The sequence below is a fragment of the Schistocerca serialis genome, chromosome 1, assembly GCF_023864345.2.
Source record: "Schistocerca serialis cubense isolate TAMUIC-IGC-003099 chromosome 1, iqSchSeri2.2, whole genome shotgun sequence".
Taxonomy (NCBI): domain Eukaryota; kingdom Metazoa; phylum Arthropoda; class Insecta; order Orthoptera; family Acrididae; genus Schistocerca; species Schistocerca serialis.
The window spans coordinates 1,127,809,638-1,127,824,008 of NC_064638.1; the positions used below are offsets into that span (position 1 = coordinate 1,127,809,638).

At 43.3% G+C, this 14,371-nt stretch overlaps 1 protein-coding gene across 10 annotated transcripts in view; it reads right to left on the bottom strand.

Annotated features, from left to right (window-relative positions):
• LOC126416983 (sorbin and SH3 domain-containing protein 1) overlaps positions 1-14,371 on the bottom strand; it is a 1,139,715-nt gene that overhangs the window by 814,317 nt on the left and 311,027 nt on the right. For all 10 annotated transcript variants that reach the window (XM_050084918.1, XM_050084885.1, XM_050084932.1 and 7 more), the window contains exon 2: positions 576-727. In XM_050084918.1, the coding sequence (XP_049940875.1) occupies positions 576-727 (152 nt within the window). The remainder of the gene's footprint in view (positions 1-575; positions 728-14,371) is intronic.

Below are 14,371 nucleotides of genomic sequence, written 5' to 3' on the forward strand. Positions count from 1 at the left end.
AATTTTTAATCCTTTAAAGCAAATGAAGCATTGTGCCGCATTGCTATATCACTTCGTGAAAATATTTCGAAAAGTTGGTACCTTTCCGCAATACAGTGTATGTAAGGCGACGACTACTTCTCATGCCAAGTGTTTGTTGTTTTTTTTCTGTCGGCATTATTATTAAAGTAGCTCTGACTGCTTTTCTCACTCTCTGTAATAACGAAACATTTCAAAGTAATGCATACTTTACAAATAAAAATTATTGCATTTTAAGGAAAGGTTTATTTAAAAGCGAAAATTTTAGCACTGCTGCTGTGGCTAACTGATATTTCGGCTTTTTACTTGATTATTAGTATAAAAAAGAAACACTTGTTACTACCGAGACCAACAAATATCGAAAATCATCATTATTTAGAACAAAAATACCAGTATCGGTCTTGAGTGGTCGGTTTTTTTTCATCCCTATGCCACTTTGACCTCAGTCTATGGCGTGACAAGTAAGCCAGATTCAGCCTCGCACCAGATCTCCCAGGTGGGAGCTGGAGCTGGAACAAGAAGGACTGACAGAAAGAGAAGAAGGCTGCTCTACTCACTCGTTGAGGCCGAGCCGCAGCGTGTGCCCGGCGTTGCGTAGCAGCGCGTGCGCGTCGCTGTTGGAGACGGCGCGCGTAGACTGCCCATTGATGCTCGAGATGACGTCACCCTCGCGCACACCCTTCTGCGCCGCCTTGCTGCCCGGGTTCACCTGCAACACCAGTACACGAAAACGTTAATGGGGGACGTTCCTGAAATTGACCGAAAGCGTCGATTTTCAATTTATCTTTTATTCATTAGTAGAATTCGTGGATAATAATTTCCCGAAGTTTCAATTATGAAATCGCATCCGAAGTCACTGAAAAATAAATGTGTGACGCGACATTCCTGCCACGCCCATGGCGACCCTACAACGATTGCGTGTGTTACTTTCAAGCAAACTTGCACGGGACACATCTGGAAGGTTACGATGTATACTCTTTGGTTTTATACACCATCTGTGACTCTGTTCCGTATCTTAGAAACAAAACTTCCTGGCAGATTAAAACTGTGTGCCGGACCGAGACTCTACCAACTGAGCTACCCAAGCACGACTCACGCCCCGCCCTCACAGCTTTACTTCTGCCAGTACCTCGTCTCCAACCTTCCAAACTTAACAGAAGCTCTCCTGCGAACACAGTTTTAATCTGCATGGAAGTTTCATATCAGCGCACACTCCGCTGCAGAGTGAAAAACTCATTCCGGAAACATCCCCTAGGCTGTGGCTAAGCCATGTCTCCGGAATATCGTTTCTTTCAGGAGTGCTAGTTCGCAGGAGAGCTTCTGTGAAGTTTGGAAGGTAGGGGACGAGGTACTGGCAGAAGTATAGCTGTGAGGACGGGGCGTGAGCCGTGATTGGGTAGCTCAGTTGGTAGAGCACTTGCCCGCGAAAGGCAAAAGTCCCGAGTACAAGTCTCGGTCCGGCACACAGTTTTAATCTGCCAGGAAGTTTCATATCAGCGCTCACTCCGCTGCAGAGTGAAAATCTCATTCAACAAACCAGCTGTTTTTTTGATGAAGAAGCAGTTTTTGTTTTGCCTTGTACTACTAACGGAGGTTTGCGCTAGTGTTCGATTCTTCCATCACTCAATAATGCCAGAGCCTATCCAGTACAAGTGACACGAAAAGTGCAGTATGGACCACATATTTCCAAATGGTGTCAACAGATGGACATCGCATTTATCAACAGTGCCACTTTAGCTGGTGCCGGTTCTAGACGCTTCAGTCCGGGACCACACGACCGCTACGGTCGCAGGTTCGAATTCTGCCTCGGGTAAGGATGTGTGTGATGTACTTAGGTTAGTTAGGTTCAACTAGTTCTAAGTCTCAGATGTTAAGTCCCATAGTGCTTAGAGCCAATCGAGCCAACTTTAGCTGGTGTAAGTGTCTAAAGGCTTAGACGGATAACAACCCCTAAATTCACAAGGAAAGGCTTTCAAACAGTATCCTGGACATTATCAAGCCCAGTCACAGGTTTCTGACCGACTCTGAACCTCTAAAAACGTGTGATCACGGCAAAATCCATAATCCAAATGAGTCTCTAAATTCACTCATACCGAAACGATGCCCTAAAACCACGTTTTCATCTGCTAAAGTTGTCACTATTGGAACTTACGATGTCGTCCTCCTTATAGTGATGGAATCGTAGGGAAGATGAAGGTATTAGAGAGAATAGTCTTTAACATAGGAAATTTCACTCCAGAGATCTTCATAAAAGTAGATTTACAGCGCCTCTTTGCAACTAAAGTCAGTTCAAGACCTGGTACAAGAAAGAAAGGGTGAAACAAAAAACCAGAAGAGAAGTGTTAAAGCTAAAGAGGACCCTGCGTACAAATTTGGGGCCTTCTGAAGAGGTGACATACTAAAAAATTGTTAGAGTGAACTTTAAAGTGCATTTCCTGAAACTGATGTTTTTTAATGTTTATATACCTTTTTCTCAAGACCTCTGGACGCTTGAATTATGAAATTTTGTATACTTATTTCTAAAGACCCAGTAAATCTTGTTTCAAGAGTAAATTCTGAAATTCTGAGTTGAAGCTGAGATATGCGGCAAAATATTTCTTCTAAAGTAACAATGTGGCTATGGAATACCGCCTCAGTTATGCGACTAGATTCTTGATTTCCCGTCAGAAAGGCCACAGTTCGTAGTAATAGACGGAAAGTCATCGAGTAAACAAAAGTAATATCCGGCATTGCACAAGGAAGTGATATAGGCCCTCTGTTGTTCCTGATCTATGTTAACGACATACGAGACAATCTTAGTAGCCCTCACAGATTGTCTGCAGATGATGCTGCCATTTACCGTCTTGTAAAGTCATCAGATGATCAAAACGACTTGCAAAATGATTTAGATAATATATCTGTATGGTGCGAAAAGAGGCAATTGACACTGAATACAGAAAAGTGTGAAGTTATTCAAGTGAGTACAAAAAGAAATCCGCTAAATTTCGATTAAGCGTAAGTCACACATATCTGAAGGTTGTAAATTTAACTAAATACTTAAGGATTACAATTACAAATAACCTATGTTGAATCACATAGATAATGTTGTGGGCAGAGCAAACCAAAGACTGCGATTCATTGGCAGAATACTTAGAAGGTGCAACAGGTCTAGTAAGGAGAGTGCTTACACCACGCTTGTCCACCCTATTCAGGAGTATTGCTGTGTGATGTGGGATCCGCATCAAGTAGGACTGATGGATGACATCTAAAAAGTTCAAAGAAGGGCAGGTCGTTTTGTATTATCGCGAAATAGGGGAGATAGTGCCACAGACATGATACCTGAGTTGGAATTGCAATCATTAAAACAAAGCGTTTTTCGTTGCGACGGGATCTTCTCATGAACTTTCAAACAGAAGTTTTCTCCTCCGATTGCGAAAACATTCTGTTGGCACCCACCTATATAGGAAAAAATGATCATTACGATAAAATAAGAGAAATTAGGGCTCACACATAAAAATTTACCTGCTCATTTTTCCCTCGCGCCGTTCGAGAGTGGAACGGTAGAGAGACAGCTTGAAGGTGATTCATTGAACCCTCTACCAGGCACTTTATTGTGAATGGCAGAGTAATCACATAGATGTAGATGATGAATTTTGCATCAATGTTATATTATATTTACAGAATTGTTATTAAAATATTATTAAAACTCTTCTATCTATATATTCAATAAACGACATGGGAAGAGGTTACTATACGCAGGGAGATTAAACAGAGAAAATTTTGTGGAAATCTCTTAAGTAGTCTCCGAGAGAAAGTTACATACATTACTTTTGGAAATAAAATTTTTAAATTCCATAAAAAACGTTAAACATACATAATCCAAGGAACTTACCAGTAAATGTGTTAATTTCCTCTAAAACGTAGTACAAAATTTCATTGGCGTATCTTAAAAACTGTGGATTCGGTGCGTCTTTTAAATAGTGTCTGTTTTTCATCAACGGCATTACTGCACTCCAATCTGCTATGTGCAAATGTACTTGTGGGAAACTATAAATCAACACAATTCTGTTCAAATTCTATTGAATTGGTCGTTCTCTGCAAAACTCTGTGATGGCTGGGACCAACTGATCTATTCCAAACGGAGTGCTTCAGATGAAAACAACTTTGACCCATGCGCTGCCTCGAGATGGACTCAAAAGTGTGGTATGATCTCTTCGCCTAAGTAGCTGAACAACTGCCTTCTTCGCACCCCGCCAGGTGGCATATGCGCTCTCCACCTTAATGGCGTTGTCCACCTTCATCTGCATAGATACTATGCAAGCCACGGTAAGGTGCGTGGCGGAGGGTACCCTGTACCACTTCTTGTTATTTCCCCTGCTGTTCCACTCGCAAATGGAGCTAGGGAAAAACGAATGTCTGTACACCTCCTTATTTCTAATTTCTCGCATCTTATCGTCGTGGTCCTTACGCGCAATGTATGTCGGCGGCAGAAGAATCATCCGGCAGTCAGCTTCAAATACCGGCTCTAAATTTTCTCAATATTGTTTTTCGAAAAGAACGTCGCTCCCCTCCAGGAATACCCATTTGAGTTCCCGAAGCCTCTCCGTAACACGTGTGTGTTGTTTGAACCTACCAGTAAAAAATGTAGCAGCCCGCCTCTGAATTGCTTCGATGTCTTCCTTCAATCCGACCTGGTACGGATCCCAAACACTCACGCAGTACTCAAGAACAGGTCGCACCAGAAACCATCTCTCAGTCGTTTACCATCGATAACTGCACTATGGCTACGCAAGGACAAGTGACGTCACTCATGTGGGACGTGGACGCTATGAGCATGGTTTCCGGAGCCACAAGGAATTATCTGTGGCAATTCAGCAAAAAGACACAAAGTACTCACCGGACAAAAGAACATTGTAAGGATAATGTCTGACACCTAACCTCAACCTTCATGTAGGAAACTTAAAAAAAAAGTAGGCACACTGACACAGGTTTAAAATACTGTCTCAAAAAGTTTGTTGAAAGGAATTAGGCGCAATTTGACAATCATAGTAACATTCATAAATGCAACACTGTAACTATCCGCCACTAGCCGCATATTAATCTTACTCTTGCACAGAATGGAGCAACGTATGCAGAAACAAAAAAATTTTAACAACCTACCTTCAGAACTGAAGGTGGTGGTATATGAGAAATGTCTTGAACGGAAATAATTTTTGTTCTACACTCCTCCTACTCCACAGACATACTACTGAGAAGGTACAATATTTGTGGTTAGGATACATTTATCAAGCTTAGTTATGGATTTGGATTTTAAATAATCTATTTATGTAAACTGCCAGTATGTAGCCATGTTTTCACAGAGAAAATATATGTTACATTTAAACCTACTGACAGTCTCTACCTCATACAGAGCAGTCATGTGTTGGAGTCACGGAACACGCAAGAAAACTACACCTAACCATGAACAAATCTATTGTACCTCTAATAAATGGGCGGGAGCATCCAAGATTGTTCAGATAAAAGATCGCAAACAGTAACATGACGGAAAACAGTAAAAACCGTGAAATGTCTACAGGACTCGGACTTGAGTTGTTTTATGCACATAAAACTTGTTGTGGTAAAGACAGATGACACACTGAGATTTACTGAAACAATTATAAGGATATTTAATTCAACAAAGGACAAAGCACCTTACAAAATCTTCAAACGATTATTTAGTTCTGCTCGCCAGAGAATTAAGTTCTTCCCGTATAACAGAGAAAAGCAGTCTTTCATTATGATTTAGTTTGATAAGCACGAGAACTTCATATAGATGTTCATCAAATTCCATCGGGAGACGTCAGAGAACAGACATTGTGCATCACAGAGAGGTTTCCCACTAAAATTCCGAGTAAACAACTTCCAAAAATAGTCAAGCAAGGTGCTACTCCCTTCCAGAAACATATCGCAAAATGGTCACAAAGCGAAATCGGAAATATTAGAGCTCATACGCTGGTCTACCGGCGGTCTACTTTTCCGCGCAAATTGGAACAGATACAGGAGAAAAATTGAATGTGGTAGATGAAGTACCCTCGACCACACATCGTAATATGGTTTGATGATTGTAGATCTTCACAATGAACTTCTTTACTTTCGGTTTACTGGCAGGTTACGATTACCCACTTTTGTCCTTAGACGCCATTTGTAGCTGAAAATGCCTGTCATAATGAACCGACATTCACAAATACTTATAGACCCATAAAAAACGAAAATGAGCGTTTGGCGTCATTGGCCGGGAGGCCCCTTGCGGGGCGGGTCCGGCCGTCTTGGTGTAAGTCTTATTACTTTCGACGCCACATTGGGCGACCTGCACTCCGGATGGGGATGAAATGATGATGAAGACAGCACAACACCCAGTTCGTGATCGGAGAAAATTCTCAAAGCAGCCGGGAATCGAACCCGAGCCCGTAGGACGGCAATCCGTCACGCTGGCCACTCAGCTAATTCCTTTTTTTTTTTTTTTTTTTTTTTTTTTGTTCGGTTTGGTTCCTCGCGTTTGGTCTGGGCGGACGTAACAAGACATACGTTCAAGTTGATCGTTGATTTCTTTACTCAATTTTTTATCACAGAGGGCGAGCGGCTCTCTGACTGAACACGTTGAGCTATTGTGCCGGCTATCAGGCGGACATAGACCCACAGTTTTAAGTTTAACATAGCCGTATCTTTAAAGACGTTGAACAACGAATAAATTTGTTGAAGCAGCTAGAGTGCGGGTAAATCAGCAGGTAATGGTTTCGTTGTCATCTTTTCTTCCCGCTGGCCCGATTCTCGTTTTTAGAAAGTATCGGAGCAATCTGTAGCTGACAGCGTTACTCCTCGTAGTCCATGTGAAGCTAGTAGCACAGAAGGGCGGGATAAGTGTCTTTCATCAGCACTTCCGTGTAAGAAGGTCGTAACAACATGTCTGTCTCCAGATAGCTAGAGCCAGGCAGGAAGGGAGGCATCAAGTAATTAGCTAAAGCAAAGCGACACCAAAGTAGCGCGAGCTAGCGATCTTAATGGCGAACTTCCCAACACATTAGTGACCCAGCGCTTCTCCGCCAATTAGTTCCGCCGGACAGCAAAAAACATATGCACAGGCTGGCTCGTGAACGGAATGCAAATCATGCCGGATTTCGTTCTGTACTCAGTCCACCTGAAAGGGTAATACAAAACATTTACACACTATTACCGCGTGGGGACTTGCGCCATTTCAAAATAGTCCATAGTTTCACGGATTCGACGTTACAGTTACATTACTTGTCACTTTTGCTACACTTTTATGACGTAATGGGGCTGCAGAGTGCAGCTCTGAAATCAAGAAAGGGAGGTATAAGGAAGGAATTAATAAAGAAACCAAGGTAGGAACGTCGTCATTGACTGTCGTTGTGTTGTAGAATGGAGCACTCACACTTTGCTGGTGTTCTTTAGAGAACACAGACAGGTAATACGGTGGTGAAATATCACAGGTTTTCTTAAGCGTCTGAGTTCTGCGAATTTTCCTGTACTGTTGGTGGCAGATTTTAGTGTGTACGTGTCAAATTATTAGTTAGTTTGCTTGTGAGGGTATTGCAGCGTAGGTTGTATTGAGAAATAATTGTAAAGAAAGAAATTATTTACATTGTGCGGTTTCAGAGTTAATTAGTATTGAAGTTGGGCAATCAGGCTGTTGGCCGCGCAAATTCTGGCGACCCACCGGATGTAGTTACTGTTAGTTGTTCTCATAGCGTAGATGATAGCGCACGAGACTGCTCAGCGTCTGGATCAGATTCAGTCCTTACTAACGTCCCATATTTAATTTTTCTATCTCTCTCCTTTTCAGTTTTATAAAATCAAACGAAGCATACGTTTGGCGACACCGTCTCTGGCGGGCCGCTTGAATAAGACGCGCAACGGGCTGATTGGCTAACTTTAATACTAATTAACTCGGAAGCGGTACAATGTATCGAATTTTTTTCTTAACTATTATTTCTCAACACAACTTACCACGTAACACACTAACAAGCTCTTCAGACTCTTTCTGATTACCCTGTATAATGAGGAACTGTGCGATTTCCGTTTTTTATGTTCTGTACACTTTTCATTTGGTGCGACTCATTAAGAAAAATTTTTGTTGAGCAGGAACATGTTGGTTCAGGCTGAACCGATGGTGGTATATGGTCATGAAATTGCAACTGGTGTTGGTATTTGTTTCCAAAGCATTAAGAAAAATATCGCTGCAATTTTATGCTCTTACGTCATTAACCGGAGCTGGTTAATGTCGTAGTAGGAACACAACTGACTCATCTTAGACATTATTGAGACCGAGTATTTGGATCGTGGGTCAATGGAGATGTGTCGCCCGGTCGGATGAATCACATTTCGTGTTACACCAGACTGACAGTCGTGTCCTGACGCACCATCACCCAGATCGAATGGCTGTTCGAATCATGCATCGTGCCACCTGAGCTTCTGTGGGATCTGCCTAACAAACTGAAAGCAGTACGGCAGCTATGGATGAAGTGCGTATTATTGCGGACCACCTGCATCTCCTCGCGTCTGATGTATTCCCCGAAGGCGATTGAACCTTCCAGCATGACATCTGTCCTCGCCACAAGGTCAACAGCGCACAGAAGCATGATAGAGAACTCATGTTGGCGTCTTGGCCACCAAATTCCTCAGACGCGAACCGGATGGACTACATCTGGGACGCTATCCGGCGCCGTCTCAGCGCCCACAAACCAGCGGTCCGTAATCTACGGGAACTTCGGGACCTCTGCGTATATATCTGATACCACGCACTTCCGGAAACCAAACAAGAACTTGTCGAATCTACGTCAGTATCATTGGTACTGTACTGCGTTTCAAAGATGGACCAACGCGCTGGTAAGCGAGCGGTCGCAGTGTTTTGGCTCATTGATGTAGTTGAAATAGTCCAAAGTTTTTTTTTTTTTAAATCTACGGTCATAAACAAAAAGGGAAAATTACAGTCACTGTTCCGTTTCACAACTACATCCACGACTTGTAAATGATACACACCTGACAGGAATTCACGAATCCAGTCGCATAACTGAGACGATGTTCCATAAGCACGCAGTTTGATTACTAGCAGCTTGTGAGGTATGGTGTCAAAAGCCTTATGGAATCTAGAAATACGGAATAATTCTCAAATTCCTTGTCGATAGCACTCAAAACTCATTGCGAGTAAAGAGCCAGATGTGTTTCACAAGAACGATGTTTTCTAAATCCGTGTGACTGTGTAAGTAGACCCTTCTCTTCGAGGTAATTTATAGTGTTCGAACACAATATACGTTAAAACGTCCTGCTGCATATCCGCGTTAATGATATGGACCTGTAGTCTTCTGGATTACTCCTACTGCCTTTCTTGAATATTGGTGTGACATGTGCAACTTTCCGATCTTTAGGTACGGATCTTTCGTCGAGCGAGCGGTTCTATATTCCAGTAGACTGCGTTCTATTTGAAAAAGTGTATGTTTGTATAAAAAATACACTCTCTAAGTACTATTACAATCTGGCTGCCAATATGAGTCCCGCACCACCAATCGTTTCTGTGAAAACGGCCCATCAAGAGGACCTTCCATTTGTGCAATATTTCCGGTGCAAGTTTTAGGTGTTTGTGTATTGAGACATCAATGTTCTGGCTGGTTCGATGCGGCCAACCTCTTCATCTGAGAGCGACATTTGCACCCTACGTCCTCATTTATTTTTAGAATGTATACCAATTTTTGTCTTCCCTAGTATTTTTTATTCTTTACAGCTCTCTCCAGCGCCAAGGAAGTTATTCACTGATCTCTTAACACAATTCCTATCTTCCTGTCCCTTCTTGTGAGAGTTTTACGAACGTTCGTTTCTTCGCCGATTCTGCAAAGGCCTTTCTCATTCCTTTGAACGTGCTTCTATAGCACCACATGTCAAACGCTCCGATCTTCTTCTTTTCCGGTTGTCCATGACACTTCCATACAGTGCTGTACCCCAAATGCACGTTCTCAGAAATTTCTTCCTTAGATTACGGTCGATGTTTGATGCTAGGCCCTCTTTTCCTGTGCTAATCTGCTATTTTTGTCCTCCTTGTCTCGATCGTCATGTGTTAGTTTGCTTCCGAGGCAACAGGATTTGTTAATTTAGTCTTTTTCATCTCCCCAAATTTTGATGTTAGATTTATGGCTAGTCTGATTTCTCCCATTCCTCATTACTTTCGTCTTTCTACTGTTTACTCTCAGAACCATATTCTGTACTCATTAGACTTTTCATTCCACTCAACAAGGCGTGTAATACTTCGTCACTTTCGCTAAGGCTAACAACGTCATCAGTGAGTCTTATCATTGATATCCTTCCACAGTGAATTTTAATCCGACTCTTGAACTTTTCTTTTATTTTTCTTATTGGTGCCTCGACGTGCAGATTGAAAAACAGGGACGACAGACTACATGTCAGTCTCACATCCTTTTTCATATGAGCAGTTTGTTATTAGTCCTCTATTCTTATTGTTCCCCCTTAGCTATTGCACGTATTGTGTATTATCCATCTCTCCCTATAGTTCGCTATTATCTCCATCATAGTTTCAAACATTTTGCTCCATTTTACACCATCGTAAGCTTTTCCCAGGACAACAAATCCTATGAACTAGTACTTCGCGTTTCATTAATATGTTTATTACATCTGATACCAAATAATGGTCGAAGTAGAGAAGATATAAAATGTAGACTGGCAATAGCAAGAAAAGCGTTCCTGAAGAAGAGAAATTTGTTAACATCGAGTACAGATTTAAGTGTCAGGAAGTCATTTCTGAAAGTATTTTCTGGGGTGGAACCATGTATGGAAGTTAATCATGGACGATAAATAGTTTGGACAAGAAGAGAATAGAAACTTTCGAAATGTGGTGCTACAGAAGAATGCTGAAGATTAGATGGGTAGATCACATAACTAATGAGGAAGTATTGAATAAAATTGGGGAGAAGAGGAGTTTGTGGCACAACTTGACAAGAAAAAGGGACCGGATGGTAGGGCATGTTCTGAGGCATCAAGGGATCACCAATTTAGTATTGGAGGGCAGCGTGGAGGGTAAAAATCGTAGAGGGAGACCAAGAGATGAATATACTAAGCAGATTCAGAACGATGTAGGTTGCAGTAGGTACTGGGAGATGAAGAAGCTTGCACAGGATAGAATAGCATGGAGAGCTGCATCAAACCAGTCTCAGGACTGAAGACCACAACAACAACAACAACAACCAATTAATGTCGTGCATAGGCCAAACAACAAGGATTACGACAGTGATTGTTTGGATCTAGCCATCTTGATTAATCTCCTATCTGGTAAATGTGAATTGCCAGCCTATGTGGCCGAGCGGTTCTAGGCGCTTCAGTCCAGAATCGTGCTCCTGCTACGGTCGCAGGTTCGAATCCTGCCTCGGGCATGAATGTGTGTGATGTCCTTAGGTTAGTTAGGTTTGAAGTAGTTCTAAGTTCTAGGGGACTGATGACCTCAGAAGTTAAGTCCCATAGTTCTCAGAGCCATTTGAACCAAATAAAACCTGTAAAAAAGGACGACTGATTGCTGCGCTCAATCATTTATAGATCACATAATAGTCGCTGAGTGCACCCACGTTCGTAATGCAACAACGTTAACTGACCAAAGGTACTAGAAAAACTCCCGTATTCTATGCTTACTTATACTAGTTTACGGAATTATACGGAAATTTTAGAACTCTAGCCCAGACAGATGCAGATAAACTAAAGCCTCGCACCATATCTTGATTTAAATCTTACTTTCATTACCAATACATAGTCTTTTTAACATCCTGTGTACCTGGGCAAGGATAACAATTGCACCCGTTACACGAAAGAGGGAGACGTCAGAGCGACTTGCGAGCGGTTCGTCACGCCCCGTGGCGCCCCCTTCCCCGGACTTCGGGCGCGCCCTGTGGCGTGACTGATGAGGCAGTGGGGGCGGCGCGTCGGCGGCGTCCCACCCTGACCCCGCTCTGTCCTGCCCTGTCCCGTCCTGTTCCCGGCGCGCATCCCCGATGAGGCCGCCGCCCACGCGAGGCGACGCGGCGCGACGCGATGCCACCCCCGCAGATAACCGCGCCGACTACACGTGATGCGACGGCAGTTGCGCCGTCGACGTCCCGGCGTAATCAGCCGCGGGGCTGGCGTCAGCGAATTTGGCGTTCCGAGCGCGCCAGCAGTCGGGTTGATTCCTGTTGCAGGAGCCGTGCGTCACTAGCGGACAGCGATACTCGGTTTTGCAGTTAACACGGAAAAAGACACCGGGTGATCAAAAAGTCAGTATAAATTTGAAAAATGAATAAATCACAGAATAATGCAGATAGAGAGGTACAAATTGACACACATGCTTGGAATGACGTGGGGTTTTATTAGAACCAAAACAATACAAAAGTACAAAAAATGGGTGAGGCATTGGCGTCGGATGTTGTCTTTCAGCATCCCTAGAAATGACGGTCGATCACGATACACTTGCGACTTCAGGTAACCCCAAAGCCAATAATCGCACGGACTGAGGCCTGGGAACCTGGGAGGCCAAGCATGACGAAAGTGGCGGCTGAGCCCACGATCATCACCAAACGATGCGCGCAAGAGATCTTTCACGCGTCCAGCAATATGTGGTGGAGCGCCATCCTGCATAAACATCGTACGTTCCAGCGGGTGTTTACCAACCAGGCTGGGGATGATGCGATTCTGTAACATATCTGCGTACCTCTCACCCGTCGCGGTAGCAGTTACAAAACCAGAATTACGCATTTCCTCGAAGAAAAAAGGCCCGATAACGGTAGATGTGGTAAATCCAACCCATACCGTCACTTTCTCGTCGTGCAGTGGAGTTTCCACACGACAGTTCTAGGATTTTCGGTAGCCCAAATTCTGCAGTTGTGGGCGTTGACAGACCCTCGGAGCGTGAAATGAACGTCGTCGGTCCACAACACGTTACTCAACCAATCGTCATCTTCCGCCATCTTTTGAGACGCCCACACCGCAAATGCCCTCCGCTTCACTAAATCGCCAGATAAAAGTCTATGACCTCGATGGATTTAGTACCTATAGCATCGGAGGGCTCGCCTAAGTGCCAACTAAACAGTAGTGTTGGAATGGCGGTGCGACGTGCAACTGCACGAGCGCTGACTTCCCCATGCCCGCTACAGTCTCCATTTTTTCCTGAACTGTCTCAGCAGCATTACGCCTTGTGCTCGGTCGGCCACTACGGGATCTATCGTCTAAACAACTCGTAGCTTCGAACTTCGAAATTATTCTCGCCACAGCTGCATTTGTCAACGGACCTTTACCCGTTCGAATCCCCTTCCTATAGCGATAGGATCGTAACGCTGAACTAGCACATTCCCAATTCTGATAATACAGCTTCACTAAAAGCGCCTTTTCAGGTAACGTCAACATGCTGCGACTGCTGGCGCATCTGATCCTCTCTCTCATTACAGCTCCTTTTATACACGATTATCATACGCAGTCACTGACGTTTTGCTGTCCAGCGCCATCTGTCGGACATTTTATGAAGTTTTTTGTTTTTGTTCTAATAAAACCCCATGTCTTTGCAAGCATGTGTGTGTCAATTTTTACCTCTCTATCTACATTATTCCGTGGTTTATTAAGTTTTCAAATTTATACTGACTTTTTGATCACCCGGTATATCCGGAATACCGTACTACTCCAGTTTAATTATCGCACAATTTCAAATACGAGTGATACAGGCTGCAGGGAGCCCATGACGTCCGCTACCATTAGATACAGAGAATCACAGTTTGTTTCAAAAGTTTAGCAGCAAACTAAGTTTTTTTCTCTTTGTCGATTGTTCCAGATTTGACCTAAAGTGCAACAAAATGGCGACAGATCAGGAGAGGCCGCTATAAGTCATTTGGTAGGCAGATACCATATCTGTGCCATCGGTACTGCGGAATTATTCGGTACTGCGGAGTTATCGACGCCAATGTGGCAGGTCACCACCAGCAAAAACATGCATAATGGGGTGGTCTAGAAACTTTAAAGAGACAGAGAGTGCAAAAGGCCTCTCGAAACAGACGTATCTATCTGTCTCAAGCAAGTAGCTGCATTTAGCTGCAGTCCCCGGAGATAATTTTTCCTCGTACATCACCTGAATTGCAAGAAACAAGATCAACTGTCCACAAAGTGTTACATAAGCGGTTACGCTTTTTTGCAGCCAACACGATCGTGCTCTGCGGTACGCATTTCTGGGTGCCATCCCGGGCTTTTGTTCGTATTGAAACGTCCCATTAGAAAAATTATAAATGACTGTGCTTTAACTGACACACAATATTTTTACCGTAACGCAATCTGACTTTCAAAAATCGCTACAAAAGAATGGCCC